The sequence below is a fragment of the Priapulus caudatus genome, unplaced genomic scaffold (genome assembly GCF_000485595.1).
Source record: "Priapulus caudatus unplaced genomic scaffold, Priapulus_caudatus-5.0.1 Scaffold99, whole genome shotgun sequence".
Lineage (NCBI taxonomy): Eukaryota > Metazoa > Priapulida > Priapulimorpha > Priapulimorphida > Priapulidae > Priapulus > Priapulus caudatus.
In genome coordinates this window covers 261,291-279,517 of record NW_014577160.1, presented here as the reverse complement: position 1 = coordinate 279,517, position 18,227 = coordinate 261,291, and the positions used below count along the sequence as shown (strand labels likewise).

Sequence of the window (18,227 nt, the reverse complement as noted above, 5' to 3'; positions counted from 1 at the left end):
CTGCTCCTTTGCGTTGCCCTGCAGGCCTGTTTTTTTTCAAAATCAGTGCCACGGCAGTGCCGCTGCAGAGCACGTCTGGCCGGCCCACTCGACGGCCCGGAGACGCGCTCATTATCAACTCTAATTAATCTATTTTATCCTTATGATATCAAATTATCAATCTATATTAACTTATCTATCAACACCCTCTAGGACTTACGCCCCTGTCTTCGCATAGTTCTCCTGCCGACTTTTTGACAGATTAATTACCGCCTTACGACGGTTACAAAGCTCGAATAAATATAAAAGCAGTTGTGGTTCTTTCAACCCCCGCCTCTTGGAACACCACGCCGCGCATCTCTCTCTCTCTCGTCTCTCCGCATACCTCGCGCGCGCTCTCTCTCTCTTCCTCTCCGTCTCTCCTCTCTCTCCTCTCTCTCTCTTCTCTTCTCTCGCTCTCTCTCCTCTCCTCTCTCTCTCCTCTCTCTCTCTCTTCTCCTCTCTCTCTCTAAAATCTCCTCCTCTTCTCTCTCTCTCTCTCTCTCCTCTCTCCGTCCTCTCTCTCTCTCCTCTTCTCTCGCTCTCCTCGTCTCTTCTCTCTCTCTCTCTCTCTCTCTGGCTCCTCTCTCTCTCTCTCCCCTCTCTCTCTCTCTCTCTCTCCGTCCTCTCTCTCGTCTCTCTCTCCTCTCTCCTCTCCTCTCTCTCTCCATCTCTCTCCTCTCTCTCTTCTCTCCTCTCGCTCTCCCTCTCTCCTCTTCTCTCCCTCTCTCTCTCCCTCCCGTACATCTCGCTCTCTCTCTCTCTCTCGTCTCTCTCTCTCTCTCTCTCTCTCTCTCCTCTCTCTCTCTCTCTTCTCTCTCTCTCTCTCATCTCTCTCTCTCTCTCTTCTCGTCTCTCTCTCTCTCTCTCTCTCTCCTCTCTCGCTCTCTTTCTCTCTACTCCTCTCTCCTCTCTCCTCTCTCTCCTCTACCTCTCTCTCTCTCTCCAACAGGGAGAAGAGAGGGCGCCCGGCGACAGGGGAAAGCAGAATCAGTATAAAGGAATCAGCAGCTGCCCGCGTAAGGAAGAGAGGGAGGATGAAGAGAGAGAGAGCCCAGACGCAGACCGGACGGACAGGACGATCGCGACGCTGAGCACGAGAGAGGAAAGACGAGAGCGGAGCAGAGAGTAGGGGGCGACTAGCGCAGGCAGGCGAGAGGGACGAGGGGCGAGAGGAAAAGGGCAGCAAGGAGAGGACGAGGCGGGAGCGAGAGCAGAGAGGCACGAGAGACGAGAGAAGAGGAGAGAGACGAGATGAGACGAGAGAGAGAGAGAGAGAGAGAGCGAGATAAAGATAGATGGAGAGAGAGATGAATGTACATTATGAAGAAAATTTAGTTAGTTGATGTATGTTTGTCTACGAATTAACCACAGTGTAGTTGTAATCCTTACAATATTATTGTTTAGTATTGGGTAAACACGCATGCATGCATATATATATATACAAAATTTCAATCGTTTTTTCAATGTGTTGAAATGCACATGCATTTTATTAAATATTTTTTATTTCAACCACAAATTAGTTTTAATTTTAGCTAGTAATTAACAAACTTTAATAGTGTTATACAATTATCTATCACTATATTCACAGATTTGGTGCATATAACAATTGTTTTCATACTAGCGGGCCTACTATATATGAACGTGTATTGTAAATGCTACTTGACATTTTATAAAGAATGTTTTACAAATGTCTAAATTTACAAATTAACATTACAAATTATATCATTACAGGAAAGCAATCAATCAGATATCTGTTATAACTGTTATATCTGTTAAGAAAGCAAACTTCACAGTCCAGTAATGTACTCATGCAGATACAGTATATCGTTCTGCATAATTAATTAATTATATAACAAAACATGTAAATCCTGGTGAAAAACTGGCACAAAAGACATGACGAATTGACACAATGTTCTTGAAAGATCAACATAATGAAAAAATGTAATCTCTATGTTTAATGGAGATTTTGAATGTGTTCGCTATATACACATGAACTGACAGTTTGCTATACAGTTTTTATACTATTAATAATAACACACCGTTTTTGATTTTAGTACATTGAGCAGTCAACTGTGGAATATATAACGCGCAATTATAACATGTAGGCAAGATAGTGAAACTAAAAATAAAAAATTTCTACCTCACCAGGCACTTTGTCTCGTTACAGTAACTCTGAGCACGGCAAAGAGACTCAAAGTTTTCAAGTATTTACTAAGAAAAAGGTTGTAGAGCATTATCTGTTAAATATCTGTGTAGCGCAGCCAGCAGACATGCACTCGGAAGACTAAACATCTACATTATCATATAACCAAAAGCTAATAATACCAAGGTATTATTAGCTCTTGATATAACATATAGACAGTCTTTTGATAAACGACCGTTTCTTGGGACTGACAAAAGTGATATTTACATTTCACGAAAACTGTTTTATAACGTTCCCAACGATTGCACAAGTTGGAAACGTAGTTGCGACAACACCTTATCGGTGTTTATTACTTATTAGATTATCTCATTTTGGATATGGTCAGTGTCACCTACGTGTCTACCTAGTGTAATTTATCTTATATTGCAAAAGTTATCTGCACACTCCCTACACTGATTCGTCAGTAACGTACCATCCTGTACCATTCAGTACCGGATTCTGTACACAAGCCCACTATAATCACTAAGCTGACATTTCTCTTAGAGATGTGCTTCGCGCTTCTATACAATTGGAATCACATGAGGTGCGTAGAGTTAGACTCGTGGCGGTTTTTAGTGTGTCCCCACACCTATACGAGAAATCACATGTGAGAGAGACATATAGTCTGAATCACTGCAGTGTTTTAGCGTGTCCCTTACGCTCCTATGAGGGATCACATGAGAGGCATGAAGTTAGACTCAGGGTGGTCCTTAGTGCGCCCCGCTCGATGCCACACAAACACACGACCATCCGTGTTGCTTGCATACAGAGTATGGGAGTCCTTGGAGAATATCAAGCTGCAATGAGAGAGCGAGACATGGAGTCGCAAAACATTTAGTACCAGTACGCTGTAACCCATCATTTCTCTCGTATACGCTGTATATATCGCGGTGGTGTGAAGGAATACTTGATTCTAGGTTCTAGGATTATTTTCAGTTGATTTAGGTTAAAATTACGTTACATTAAAAATTTCATGGTTCAATCACCATTAGAAAATATTTTTTTAATGTTTTAAAACTAACGACTACAGTTTGATTATAACGACGGTGGCGCCACTCAAAGCGCACTATCTGAAAAGTTGCACAAAAGGACTTTCCAGCCAAGGGTTTCAAGCAGACCGAGGGTGTTTCTTATTTATTAATTTAAAAGCAGAAGGATTGCAATATCTTATAAACGACATCTAGTTTCAGTTATAATATGGATAAATTTGTCCTAAAATAAATATCGTTCGATTAAATAGCATTTAGGTATAAATATAATTGCACTTTTGTGATTAGTCCTCGGTCTGTAACGTGCAAAATAAATTGTCAAATGCGCAACTTTTTCAGGGTGGCAGCACGGTCGCGGCCGGGTGTCAGCGCCCAAAAATAAAGATTTCGAAATTCAATGTTATTTTATGACAAACGTGAATGCGTAATTATAGATATTTATAGGTATGTGCTATTATTTATAAATCTACTATCATAATATACTCTCAAATTATAGAGTGAAGTATTCCTTTAATTTTCGAGAATTTCGCGAATGTGTCCGCGACCGCGAAAATAACAACACACCGTTCTTCACTGATTCGGAAATTCACCGACCGCGAAATTCACCACTCGCGAAATTGTCCGTCAGGTCTGAATTCGCGAAAATATCTGTACGCGAAAAATATGGCGTATACAGAATATATCTCTCACGTCACACAAAATGATTGTGAGACCACAGGAGCACTAAATTTTATTCTGTAGGACTACTTGTTTCTGTTTTATTTTATGCATGAACTTGAGCATGTGTCCTTTGTTGCTTGAATTTGTACTTGGAATTAATTAATTATTACTATTGTTATTATTGTTATTGTTATTTTATCATGATTATTATTATTATTATTATTATACACACGCACACACTCAGTTGCACAATGCAGTCATGCACACGTATGTGTAGAATGCTACACAAATATATTGTTGTTAATCTTTAGGCATGATAAAAGCTAATACGCCTGATTTACTCACCTTATTAATGGTAGGCTGCTTGCAGGCGACGATATTGCTCTGACTAGCTGCAAGTCCCACGTGTTCCACATCCTGCGATAGACAATACTACTCAGAACCGCATTGTTACGTGCCTTACAACATCTATCAATTACAGGCAATCTGTATAAAAACTTATTTTAGTTAGTTAGTCAAGTCAAGTCAAGTCAAGTCTTATATTAGTTAGTCAATTTTGGTCAATAGATGGCGCCTGCAGCTTAGTTGTATATTAACCGCGTAGCTTTCTTCTATAATACAGCGCGCAGCTGCTGGAACGTGACTCCAGCACAGTGGTGTTGATCACTCTATTTTTAATGGTACGTGCGCGTTTACATGAGGCAGATAATGAATACATGGTTGATTGCTACTCCAAAGAAAGGTCGTGGCTAAACTGACCGAAACACTTCATTGTATTCATCGCACATTCAGAAATAGTGTTTGTACATCAGCTAGCAACCCGATCGGTATCTGAAACTAGTTGTTTACAGAGGCTGTTCGGCATGTCATCTTTATCCTGGTTACCTTATAGAGCCATCTTCAATACCAGCTGCGATGATGTTGATCGCAGTGCCCTCTGGTGACGTCGAGAAGCAAATACAGTTGATTGCAAGTTCCGTGTCAATGGAGCCAACGTGTTTACTATTGATGTTGTGTACAGCTAGGTGGCTCAACAATCCTGCAAGATGAACACGAACATGTTATTACTGTCTAATTAGAGTTCTTAGCTCGTTCTGTCTCGCATATGCATGCGGAAACTGATTAATGAACCACACAAAGATGGAAGAAGTCTTGTATACTCTCAAAGTTATAAAGCTGTTACATGAGAGACGCCTTTTTAGTTAATCGGTGTGGCTGACATGACGTATCCAGCATCAGAGATCCACCTGGAAGACTTAACGTTTATTCTTTACTACTGTAATTAACGAGTTTGATTTGTTAACCCGTGTCATTCCAGGTGTTCAGTACACTCCTTTATTTCATCTACCTATAATAAGCGTAGACAGTCATGCATAGAGAAGGTCGCATGAGCGATATATATAACAATCTCACCGGTGTGGCTGACGCTGGCGATGTATCCCAGGGTGCTGCTCACCGATACCGCTCTCACGACGCCGTGGTGCGCTCTGTAGCTGTGTGCGTAGCTGAGTCTGTGAACAAAGAGAATCATCACCACATCAGGTTAAGCTGGGTTTACACTACCGACTTTGTGTTGGCGAATTGGACCAACTTCTTAATTATAGAATCGACAATCGTCAGTGTAAACGCAAAAGTTGCGCGACCAACTGATCAATAGCAACTAGTTGGGAGGTTAAGACCATGTTCTATTTTCGCCAACTCGCAGTTGCCGAATTGCGAAATTGGTCCAACTCGCCAATTCGCCAACTTAAAGTTGGTAGTGTAACCCTAGCTTTACAGAGATGGCATGGTGCCAAGATAGGGTGGTACCATGGTTACATGGCAGTTACGTGGTCAGACATCGTGATGATATGTTAGAATCACCACGTCAGGTTACATAGATGGCACGGTGCCAAGATACCGCGGCAGGTACATTGTCAAATAACACGAGTCTGATCAGATGTCATGATATCAATAGAAATGAGTACAGAATGAAAAAGGATCTCAACATAAATAATTAACCTGAGCGTAATGACGTACATATGATACAAGAATAAATTTAATTCGGAATCTAGAATAGGTACCTGTTGGTGTCCCACACGATACAGACGCCGGAAGAATCTGCCGTCACGACAACACTGAACTGTTCACAGGCATACACGGCTGTGATCCTGCTGTCATGGCCGTATAATCTCACAGGCTGCCCACACACCGCTACCTCCCCCTGCTGTTGAAACAATCACGTTTGTTACCCAATGCTAGAGTGAGTGAATGGCAGCTAATATGGTATATACAATCGTACGCACGCACGCACACACACACACACTGGTGTGAATTAAGAAACATACATAGAGAGAGATATGTTACACTATGTATCGAATTTGCATAACTAACATGTTATAAGTAAAGATTTCATCTACATATTTATATTTGACTATTTAGTATATCGAGAAGTCGCTGTGTCACGACCGTGTGCAATTATTATGTTTGGCTTGGGAATGTTTTTTTATGTGAGGTGTAATGACCTTTGTTTGGCTGTAGCTGAGTCTGTAGACAGTGATCACTCCTGTCTGACCACCCAGTATGAGCTGCTTGTAACCACCCACAGTGCAGCCACACACCATCTGTAAAATTCAAACATGACGCTCAAACATTACAGATTTGCCTTCAACCAACACTCCTAGTTGTTTACTAAGAAACAAACCAGAGAGAGCGAGAGAAACTCAGATGATAGCCAACTATAACTTGATGGCAACGTACAATAACTTTGTAGAATCTACATGTCGTAATGCAGTGCATATCGTCCCGTAGACAAGGCCCAATACCCCATCATCACAAACAAAATTATACTTTAACATTAGTCCTAACACTGAACCTTTTCTCGTAGACTGCTGACATGGTAAAGTTACGAGTACCTCAGTGTATAGCGGTCCATTCTATGAGAAACGGATAATCTGAAGATATATGTTACAAATAATTTTGTTTCTGACAACAGGCCGCTGATCTCAATTACGCTAGGTGTAAAAGAGAGAAACCAAGGTTACCCGTTGGCCACAGAATTCTACATGAACTATTGAAACCTTGAAACCTATAGCGTACCATAGTGTAACCTATAGTATAAACATATAGGTCCTATAGTGTAACGCTGCGTCGGCACAATCAGCGGAGAATTTGCTGGTCAGGGGAGAGTTTTCTGCTCACGACATCCACATACGCTACGATAATCCCGATGACCCATACCTTGTCATGCCAGTCATGCTGCAGGAGATTGGAAGTAGATTGCTCTCGCAGCTGCTTGACTCTAATGATGTTGTCCGGGTACATCCAACTAACCTTGGCCAGGTTGAATATCATTGTCACCCCTGTGTTAGAGTGAGTAATCGTAGCGTCAAGCTAATGCTTCGATTTAATTAGGTACAGTGGAACACTGATTTTACGCGCCCCGATTTAACTCGAATTCAGATATAACGCGATGAGTCACTGGACTCCCTATTTTTGCTCTTATATAGCCACGTATATATAACCACGCTATAGTGCGACACCGCTTTTTTCGCAATGACATTTTATGGACCCCAACCATCGCGTTATAATGGGGCTACACTGTATTCTTAACAATGTTGTTGTTGCAATTGTTGTTGTTGTTATTGTTGTTGTTGCTGGTGGCTGCTGTGATTGTTGTTGTTGTTGTTATTGTTGTTGTTGTTGTTGGCGTCATCATCGTCGTCGTCGTCGATTTGTTGTCATATGTGGAGAAATGAATGCAGAAAATACCAGATCTCCCACTAGTTCTCTCATAATTGCATCCTTCTAAACTATCTGCTAATCGTTACCATGGTTACCAGAACTGTTCTTCTCCTGTCTGTAGATGACAGTCTCCATGGGACCTACTCCGCAGACGACACCAGAGGGCAGGCTGATAAGTGACGCGGCGGCCGATTGGTATTTATGGTGGGATATGAGCAGAGGATCTGCGAGTCGGGGGGAGCCTACGTAGGTGCCCCACTTAAGTCCATGTACACGAGGAGGGGACCCTACAAATTAAAAAAATTCCCACTGTAAATAACTGTGCGAATATTCTAATATAATACTAATAATAATAATAAATTATAAAAATAATATATATAATAATAATAGTAATATATAATAATGATTTTTCTAATTTAAGCAGTGTTAACTGAGAATGCTCGAGTCAAATGATTAACGATTGGTTGGCAGGATCCCCCATTCCTAACACATCTTTGTTTTACAACGTTTGGCCCATGGATGAATATTAAGCGTGCGGCATCGCCGCCACGCCATGTAAAGGAAGGCAACATGGCGGTTCAGGAAGAATGATTTCGTGGCGAATTTATGTTCCTATGGATTTCGACTTTAAGAAAAAGGGAAAGCCATACGTCCACGTAACATTTCCCCAATGTGAGGAGTCAAAGCTACAACCTGACTAGACACATTGGCAGAAGTGCAGTGCTGCCACCTACCAGCATCTGTGTTCTCGGTGGCGGTGCTGGTAATAGAGGGCGCCTGCGGGCGGGTGTTCGTTCTTGGAAGAAGTTGTCGCGGCGTACTGTCCGTACGTACTTGAATGCATCAGTTTCTGTTGCTATTCTTTCCGTCAAATCCGCGATGGCATCGACTTTCAGGCTCCAAAGTACGTCTGCAAGTATATAGCCACGATCACTGAGTGAACGTAACTAAGCTTTATTAAAATTTTTCTGAATTTTTCACTGAAATTTTACGACACCAGTATTTATTTTATCCGTTTAATAGAGAAGAATATGAGCAAGAGAACGCCAACATAAAAATATTTAAAACAACTAAAATAAAAGCTGTTAGAGTGAGTTTAGCCATAGAGCGCACGTGTGCGCACACACCACATAGCACACCGGACGCAACCAACACACCACACACACGACACACACACAGACATGCACACATCCACACACACACACCAACCCGCGCGCACCCACGCACACGCACACGCAGCCGCACACGCACACGCACACGCACAGCCGCACACGTGACACGAACCACACGCACACGCATACACTGCAGCATCGACACACTAAAACGTACCTTACAGCAGGGATGGAACACATTAGAGCCTGCACGGCCAGCGTTGCAGTCTGCTTCGAGCCGAACACAGGTCGATCAGTGATCAGATATGCGCCGACACGTGATTCCGACTCGAGCGCCTGCGGTGGACATGAGGATGAGATGCGCGGGTCCGCCGTTGGCACCAAGGGAGGCAGCTGAACGCTGGTGCACGCGCTCACCGTTCCTGCCGCCACTCCCAAGTCAGACCTGCAAGAACAATGGTGGCACGCTCGCGTGTGTGATATCTCGAGAGCAGCGCGGGGGCGCCACTTATCGAGAGGGCAGCGCGGCGGGGGCAGCACTTATCGAGGATGGGCTGCGGGGGCAGCACGATTATCGAGAGGGGAGGCAGCGCGGGGGCAGCACTTATCGAGAGAGAGCAAACATCTTGGCTTAGCAGATCGCTAACATTTAGTTAGCTTACACACATTGTGAGCATTAGGCCAGACTCGTAACATTAGTTAGTTACACACAATCTTGGCTTAAGCAGATCTCCTAACCTTTGAGCTTAGTCCCACAAATCTTGGCTGAGGCCAGACTCTAACCTTTGGTTAGTCACACACCTCTTGGCTTAGGCCAGACTTAACCTTTGGTTAGTCCCCACACATCTTTGGCTTAGCCAGACCTACCTTTTAGTCAGTCAAAGCACATCTTGGCTTAGCCAGAACTCTAACCTTTGGTCAGTCACACACATCTTGGCTTACGCCAGACTCTACCTTTGGTTAGCCACACACAGAACACTCAGGTTCAATTGACACGCACCTTGGTCATTGGTGAGCAATGTCGGGTGAGAAAGCAAGAACTCGGGAAGGACGTTCGCTGAATGTCCGTCAGTGAGATGGTGTGAGCTGAGATAACTCCCAGGTGTCTGCAGACTGTGGGAATGTACGATCCGGCATGTCAAAGTTCTTATCTGGAAATTAAAAAAAACCGATGCGAATACAAAAGTAAGTCGAACGGTAGTATGTATCTAGGTGAGCGAGGGATAGAAGAGAGAAAGCGAGCAACTGAAGCAACTTAAGAGAGGGAGCGAGAGGGAGAGAGAGGGAGAGAGAGATAGAGAGAGGGTGGAGGGAGAAAAAGAGATAGAGAGATAGGAGGAGAGAGAGAGAGAGAGAAGAAGGACAGCAGCGTGAGCGGACATCGAAAAGGGAAATAAAGTAGCAGGAAACGATTACACAGAAAATGATTTAAGAGTCCTTCTTGATTTCATTATGGTTTAACAGAACGATTCAACAGATCGCATAAGAGCATCACAAGATCGAGAAGAGATTGGAGAGAGAAGAAAGGAGAGTGGAGAGAGAGCATTAGAGAAAAATAGAGAGGCAAAAGAGAGAAGAGCAGGCAGAGGATAGAAAGAAAAAGACAGAGAATAACGATAGATGAACAGAGAGTAGAGCAAGGAGACAGAGAGAGGGGATCTGACCTTGCACACAAATTTAGTAGAACTTCATAGAATTCTCGTAAGTACAGATTAACCCACGATACTTTAGCTCCCTCGAATTTCTATAACAACAAAACACAACATCATTAAGTTAATCAATTAATGTCATCACTCTAATGAATAACTACTAATTAATCAGTACGTTCGGTACCTGTAATGTGCATCAGTGTGAAAGATGGGGAACACTCTGACGGAGGAAATGTAGAGCGGTGCGCTCACGTGTTGGAGATAGTGAGAGCTCGTAGTGGTAGGCGTTCACGGTACCATCGGCTCCGGGTGTCCCGAAATTTGTTCGGGTTCTCAACTCTCCTCCCACAAATACTAAAATTACAGCCGAAAAGCCAATGAACCATTGAATATGACCAAGAATACCAGTATATGAAAATGATAACATAACATGGAAAAGTAATAAAATATGTGTAAGTCATAAGAAATATACCGCAAGTAAGGCGATTCTATGCACAATGAATGGGGCGGGACTATGTTACATGTAATAATTATATTAAATTGAGTTAATTATGAGTGCATTATAGTGTGTGTTTGGTTCCATTATTTCTCACTCACTAGTGTTATGTAGTCGTGTACTGATCACTATCGTTCGACCTTGTATCGCGTGACACGAGAGGTGGTGCCTTACTGCGGATTACTGCACAGTGCTATAAGTCTCTCATGAATCTCTGCAACGATCAAAATGCAAAACCTCGTTTAGTGGAGCCACTAAGGTGGTTTGTAAATCGTCGATAAGGATACGATATATTTATAATATATATATAAAACCTATTTACTGTTCGCTTCGCTTGTGTGTCTCCCCCCTATGTCTTGGTGGGATTCCGGAACGTAAGCCACAAGAGAACAGTTATTCTACGTATTTTTGAGGGCATTTACTACATTCAAAACTAGTATAAAGAAATTTTATTGTTCACACGACTGGTTCTTTTGAAATCAGCATCACTAACTAATGGTTCCCTGGAAGAAATTCCATTTCTTGTAGCAGTATCATGTAAGAATAAATTGTAATACAAACAAGACTCTATGTGTTGTAGGTATCTTTGGGTTTGCCATGTCTGTGTGTGTGTTACCTACGATAATTAGATTACATTAGCAATTAATAAGGCACAGCCATGCAAAACAACAGACTGCCTGGATTTTGCTTTGTCTGTCATGTCTGTACACATTATCCATTAGATTTAAATCACAATCGTAGTTAGGCACAGAACGCACCTTCCCACAGTAATAAAAATAACAACAGCACGCAATAATAATACTGAATATCTTTCTATCACATAATCTTTCTGCCTAAACTGTCTCTTCATCGTACCTGAAGTGTGCAGGGTCTTCCAGATCCAGGTATTCCCAATTGTACTGTGCCAGTATGAAGGGGAACACCGGATACTGCATTAGGTCATTGAACGACCTTCCCGCCATCTTGTTGAGCTGAGTGAGATACTCGAAGTTTGTGATCGCACCGTCCATCCACTGCTGCTGGACGCTGGACAGTCGGTCGGTGTCGGCGAGGTTGGGGAGATGTCTGCCTAGCAACTCCTGGTAGACTTTATCCCTGTCCTACAGAAAACGCAAAGAAACGTTAGCTCACAAGTCTGCTTCATCTACCTGAATCTGCGACATTAAATTATGTAATTTATTAAATTTAATAATGCTAACTTTACTACGTCACTCATAAGAGATGTTCTACATCTTTACCATTTTTACATAAAAGTTACTTTATAAGTAATGAATACTTTCAAGTTATTTTAAACTTTTATTAGTTATATTATTTTCGTGATAAAGGCTTATAAGTAGATTTACTCATTTTATTCCAACGCACGATTAATGGATTGTCACGCGCGCATTGTCGACACGCACTGTACCAATGTACCCTGCAGCGTGACCTCTCACCTTGGTGCTTTCGAACGCCAGGAGGAAGGTGTTGCCGTTGCAGAGGAACAGTTCGAGGGCGTTGTCCTTGAGTTGGTAGCGACGTTTGTGAACTTCCATCAAGTCCTCAAACTGTGAGGAGATGTGAGGCATGCCCAGCATAGGCATGTAGTCCTGCAAAACGAGTACATGACCGCATTACATTGGGTCATTTCTACAAGTGTTCTATAGTTATGTTCATATTTTACTTTTCTCACTAAACGTGTTGCAATATGGTGACTTGTTTTATCAACCACTACTCAACATGACACCAATATTCAATAGCAATACATATTCCATGTATATTTCATTAAATTAATTTTGTACCAATTTTCCAGGCAATATTTGGAGTGCGACTTATACATGAGTAAATACGATATATATAACTATGTTTATGCTGTACCTGTATATATAAATATATATATTGTAGCTGTATATATCACTATGTATATGTTGTGGCTGTATATATAACTATGTATATATTGTAGCTGTATATATAACTATGTATATGTTGTGGCTGTATATATAACTATGTATATATTGTAGCTGTATATATAACTATGTAATAATAATTGTAGTATGATATAACTGATGTATATTTTTGTGGTGTATATATAACTATGTATATATTGTAGCTGTATATAATAACGATGTTCATATATTGTATCTGTATATATAACTACTGTATAGTATTGTAGCTGTATATATAAACTATGTATATATTGTAGCCTGTATATATAACTATGTATATGTTGTAAGCTGGTATATGTAAGCTTATGTATAGTTTTGTGCTGTTAATATGTAAGCTATGTATATGTTGTGCTGTATATATACTATGTATGTGTTTGTGGCTGTATATATAACTATGTATATATTGTAGCCTGTATATGTAACTATGTATATATTGTAGGCTGTATGATATAACTATGTATATATTGTAGCTTGTCATATGTAACTATGGTATATTATTGTAGCTGGTATATGTAACTATGTATATGTTGTATCTGTATCAGGAGTTAATAAAGACAAAGTCTTTATTAACTCCTGATCTGTATATATAACTATGTATATATTGTAGCTGTATATACAGCTATGCGCATGTTGTACCTGTACGAGGGTTGCTGATTCAGGTCGGATCTCATCAATGACAAAATGCAGATGTAGTTCTCCTACCAGCAACTCACCCGCTGTCTCAGCAAATGGTGAGACGCTGTAGCACTTACAGTGAAAGCTGTAAGTAGAAGGTCAGTGACAACACGCTGTAGACTTTACAGTGAAAGCTGTAAGGTAGAAACATGAAAGCACACTGTAGCAGCTTACAGTGAAAGGCTGTAAGTAATAAGCATGACATCCACACTGTAGCACTTACAGTGATAAGCTGTTCAGTAAAAACATGGTGACACACTGTAGCACTTACAGTGAAAGCTGTAAGTAGAAACAATGAGCAACACACTGTAAGGCAGCTAACAGTGAAAGCCTGTAAGTAGAAACATGACAACACACTGTAGACTTACAGTGAAAGCTGTAAGTAGAACATGACAAGCACACTGTAGGACCTTACAGTGAAAGCTGTAATTAGAAACATGAGCCACACACTGTATGCACTTACAGTGAAGCCCTCGTAGTAGACATGAAACACCTTGTAGACACTTACAGTGAAAGCTGTAAAGTAGAAACCATGATGAAATCACTGTAGCAGCTACAGTGAAAGACTGTAAGTCGAAACAGTGACCACACTACTGTAGCAGCTTACACTGAAAGCTGTAAGTAAAAAACATGAGTGAGCACACTGTAGCACTACAGTGAAAGCTGTAAGTAGAAAACTATGAAACACCAACTGTAGGGCACTTACAGTGAAAGCTGTAAGTAGAAGCATGACAGACACAACTGTACGCACTTTACAGTGAAAGCTTGTAAAGTAGAAGCATGACGACATGTAGGAATTACAGTGAAAGCTGTAAGTATAAGGAAACCATGGTGAGACGCTCGTAGCACTTAGCAGTGAAAGCTGTAAGTAGAAGCATGACGACATAAAACTGTAGGCACTTAAACAGTGATAAGCTGTAAGTTAGAGCATACGACAACACACTGTAGCCTTACAGTGCAAGCTGTAAGTAGAAGGCATGACAACACATCTGTAGGCACTTACAGTGGAAAGGCTGTAGTAGAAGCATTGACAACTAACTGTAGCACTTCGAGTGAACGCTGTAAGTATAAAAACATGGTGACACACTGTAAGGGCCTTATCAGTGAAACAAGCTGTAAGTATGAAGCATGAAACGAGCACACTGTAATGCACTTACAGTGAAGGTCTTAAGTAGAAACATGACAACAGCGCTTGTATAGCCCTTTACAGTTGGAACGCTGTAAGTAGAAACATGACAAGCACGCTTAGAGCAGCTTTACGTGAAAGCATGTTAAGTAGAAACATGTACAAAGCACGCTGTAGCAGCTTACAGTGAAAGCTGTTTGTAAAGTAGAAGGCATGACAAACTGCTGTTATGCAACTTACAGCGTGAAAGGCTTGTAAGTTAGAAGGCATGACAAACACGCCTGTACAACTTACAGTGACAGCTTGTAAGTAGAAGCATGCACGACACACTGTACACTTACAGTAAAAGCTGTAAGTAGAAGCAGGGGGGGGGGGAAACAACAGCACTGTAGCACTTACACCTGAAAGCTGTCAAGCTTAAAAAGCATGGGAGCACAGCTGTAGCACTTACAGTTGGAAGAGCCTTGTAAGTAGAAGACATAACAACACACTGTAGCACTTACAGTGAAACGCTGGGTATAAGAAAACAGGGTGAGACGCTCTGTAGCACTTACAGTGAAGCTGTAAGTAGAAGCATGACAACACCGCTGTAGCACTTTACAGTGAAAGCTGTAAGTAAGAAACATGACAACAACTGAGCACTTTACAGTGAAAAGCTGTAAGTGTAGAAACATGGTGAGATTGCTGTAGCACTTCACAGTGAAGAGCTGTAGATATAGAAACGATTGTGGACAACTGTATCACTTACAGTAAAAGCTGTACAGTAGAAGCATGGACAAAAAACCACAACTTGTAGCACTTACAGTGAAAGCTGTAAGTATAGAAACATGGTGAGATGCTGTACAACTCTACAGTGAAAGCTTGTAAGTACAGACCACATGTGACACACTGTATCACTTACACTTGAAAGCTGTAAAGTAGAAACATAACAAACACACTGTAGCACTTACAGTGAAGCTGTAAGTATAGAAAACATGGTGAGATCTGCCTGGTATCACTTACAGTGAACAGCTGTAATGGTATGATAAACATGGATGACACACTGTAGCACTTACAGTGAAAGCTGTAAGTAGAAGCATGACAAGCACACTGTAGCACTTAGCGTGGAAGCTGTAATAGAGCATGACAACACACTGTAAGCACTTACGTGAAAGCACTAGTATAGTGATAACGATGACCAAGCACACTGTAGGGCATTTTACCAGTGAAAGCTGTAAGTAGAAACATGACAACACACTGTAGCACTTACAGTGAAAGCTGTAAGTATAGAAACATGGTGACACACTGTATCACTTACAGTGAAAGCTGTAAGCTGAAACAAAGTCAGCACTGTTGACAACAACATGCCATTCCATCCATCAGATATGACAGCTGGTGCTAATGTCTACACAGCCTCACACTGCAAAGTTGAGCAGTGCAATAATAAACATGATTTTCTCTCCGTACCTGATTTTCTCGTTCGTGTGCAGTGTGTGCAGTATGGCTTTGGAATGATGCAACGTGGTCCTGGAGTCTGTGAGGTAGCCCAGAGGTGGACCGTGGTGCTCTGCATCTAACACATACAAGTTACGTCATGTGTGAGACATGCAATGACTCAGAGAACCGTGATCGATTTCCAATCCGTCCAATCTCAAATATCTGATGACAAATCTGCGTGACTGGATTAATGGTATAATTTTGATGAGGCTGTGACGTATAGAATATATTCTAAAATAACTCTGGAATAATTTCCTTTATATAAAAATTCCTAATAAGGCTTTCTCATGACCCTGAGAATACCCTCTAAATTGATGAAGTAACATTCACTATTTCACGTAAACTATAATATCAGGATTAAATATTTAAAGGTGTTTTTATTCACTCCTGGTGATATGTATACTAAGCACAACACTCACCAAGTCTGTGCTTGTATTGGTCCATGAAGTACTTGCTAGCAATGCCAACATATGCATACTGAGTGCGTATACGCTCCCTGCAGGCGCCCTCTGACGGATCAAGCTTCCAACACTTGGGATAACACTTTTCATCAAACCAGACTGCCCTGAATTTACGGAAAAATCATCATTTAATTTTAATTAATGTTAATCGTGTAATGGTGTCTTAGATAGAGGTATGTACCTCTCGTGGGAGAGTTAAGCTGTCAGCTGTTACGCACATACCTCTCATGTACTCTAACCTTTGGTTAGCCACACACAGACACCTCAGGTTATTGACACGCACCTTGGTCATTGGTGAGCATGTCGGGGAGAAAGAAGAACTCGGGAAGGAGTTCCTTGAAGTCCGTCGTAGATTGTGAGCTGGATAACTCCCAGGTTGTCTGCAGACTGTGGAATGTACGATCCGGCATGTCAAAGTTCTTATCTGGAAATTAAAAAAACGATGGGAATACAAAAGATAACGTCTATCGGTAGATTATGTAGGTGAGAGGGATAGAAGAGAGAAAACGAGCAACCGAGCAAGAGAGGGAGAGAGAGGGAGAGAGAGGGAGAGAGAGGGAGAAAGAAAGAAAGGGGGAGGGAGAAAGAAAGAAAAATAGAGAGAGAGTGACTCTGAGAGAGAGAGAGAGATGTAATGTCCAACTATTTTGTTTACGTTTTGTATCGGAACTAAATGTATCGGTGCTAACTCTACTTGTGCAATGTCACGCATGCGTGAGCGGACATTCGGAAAAGGAAAATAAAAGTAGCGGGAACGATTACACAGAAATGATGCTTAAGAGTCTTCTGATTTCAATTATGGTTTAACAGCAACGATCAACAATCATAAGAACATCACAAGAGAGAGAGATGGAGAGAGAAAGAAAGAGAGGTAGAGAGAGAGAAATAGAGAGCAAGAGAGAGAAAGAGCAAGAAGATAGACAGAAAAATACAGAAGAGTACGAGATGACAGGAGTGGAGCAAGGGACAAGAGGAGGGGGATCTGACCTTGCACACAATTTAGTAGAACTGCATAGAATTCTCGTAAGGTACAATTAACCACGATACTTTACTCCCTCGAATTTCTAAACAACAAAACACAACATCATTAATTAATCAATTAAGTTATCACTTAATGAATAACTAACTAATTAATCAGTACCTTGGTACTGTAGGTGCATCAGTGTGAAAGGGGGAACTCTGACGAGGAAATGTAGAGCGGTGCCACTGTTGGAATAGTGAGAGCCGTAGTGGTAGGGTTCAGGTACCATCGGCTCGGGGTGTCCCGAAATTTTGTTCTTCTCACTCTCCTCCCACAAATACTAAAAATTACACCAGAAAAGCCAATGAACCATTGATATACCAAGAAATACCATATATGAAAAATATAAATAACATGGAAAAGTTATAAATATTGTAAGTCATAAAAAAATATAAAAAATATACGCAAGTATACGATGTATGACAATGAATGGGCGGGTCTATCACATGTAAAATTATATTAATTATGTTAATTATGAGTGCATTATATGTGGTTTGGTTCCATTTTTCTCATCACTCAGTGTTATGTGTACTGTACTATCACTATCGTTCACCTTGTATCGAGCCACATAGAGGTGTTCCTTACTGCGATCTTGCACAGCTATAGGTCTCTCCAGATCTCTGCAACGATAAAATGCAAAACCTGTTTAGCTGCAGCACTAGTGGTTTGTAAATCGTCGATAAGGATACGATATATTTATAATATATATATAAT

At 41.3% G+C, this 18,227-nt stretch overlaps 2 protein-coding genes across 3 annotated transcripts in view; both read right to left on the bottom strand.

Moving 5' to 3' along the window:
* Positions 1 to 1,476: 1,476 nt before the first annotated feature.
* LOC106805099 (lysosomal-trafficking regulator-like) overlaps positions 1,477 to 18,227 on the bottom strand; it is a 17,850-nt gene continuing 1,099 nt past the window's right edge. The window contains exons 3-10 of one of the 2 annotated variants that reach the window (XM_014806577.1): positions 7,671 to 7,862; positions 7,072 to 7,193; positions 6,357 to 6,455; positions 5,916 to 6,058; positions 5,266 to 5,363; positions 4,738 to 4,891; positions 4,198 to 4,269; positions 1,477 to 3,000 (exon numbers count right to left, since the gene is read on the bottom strand). In XM_014806577.1, the coding sequence (XP_014662063.1) occupies positions 2,877 to 3,000; positions 4,198 to 4,269; positions 4,738 to 4,891; positions 5,266 to 5,363; positions 5,916 to 6,058; positions 6,357 to 6,455; positions 7,072 to 7,193; positions 7,671 to 7,710 (852 nt within the window). In that variant the 5' untranslated portion in view covers positions 7,711 to 7,862 and the 3' untranslated portion in view covers positions 1,477 to 2,876. The remainder of the gene's footprint in view (positions 3,001 to 4,197; positions 4,270 to 4,737; positions 4,892 to 5,265; positions 5,364 to 5,915; positions 6,059 to 6,356; positions 6,456 to 7,071; positions 7,194 to 7,670; positions 7,863 to 18,227) is intronic. The other variant, XM_014806578.1, reaches the window with a different exon arrangement.
* The window catches only part of LOC106805075, a gene marked incomplete in the record, with an annotated part of 18,122 nt that continues 8,313 nt past the window's right edge, over positions 8,419 to 18,227 (bottom strand). Inside the window, 7 exon segments of the mRNA XM_014806553.1 lie at positions 8,419 to 8,485; positions 8,905 to 9,132; positions 11,688 to 11,932; positions 12,266 to 12,418; positions 13,391 to 13,514; positions 16,002 to 16,107; positions 16,451 to 16,596. Of these exon segments, the coding sequence (XP_014662039.1) occupies positions 8,419 to 8,485; positions 8,905 to 9,132; positions 11,688 to 11,932; positions 12,266 to 12,418; positions 13,391 to 13,514; positions 16,002 to 16,107; positions 16,451 to 16,596 (1,069 nt within the window).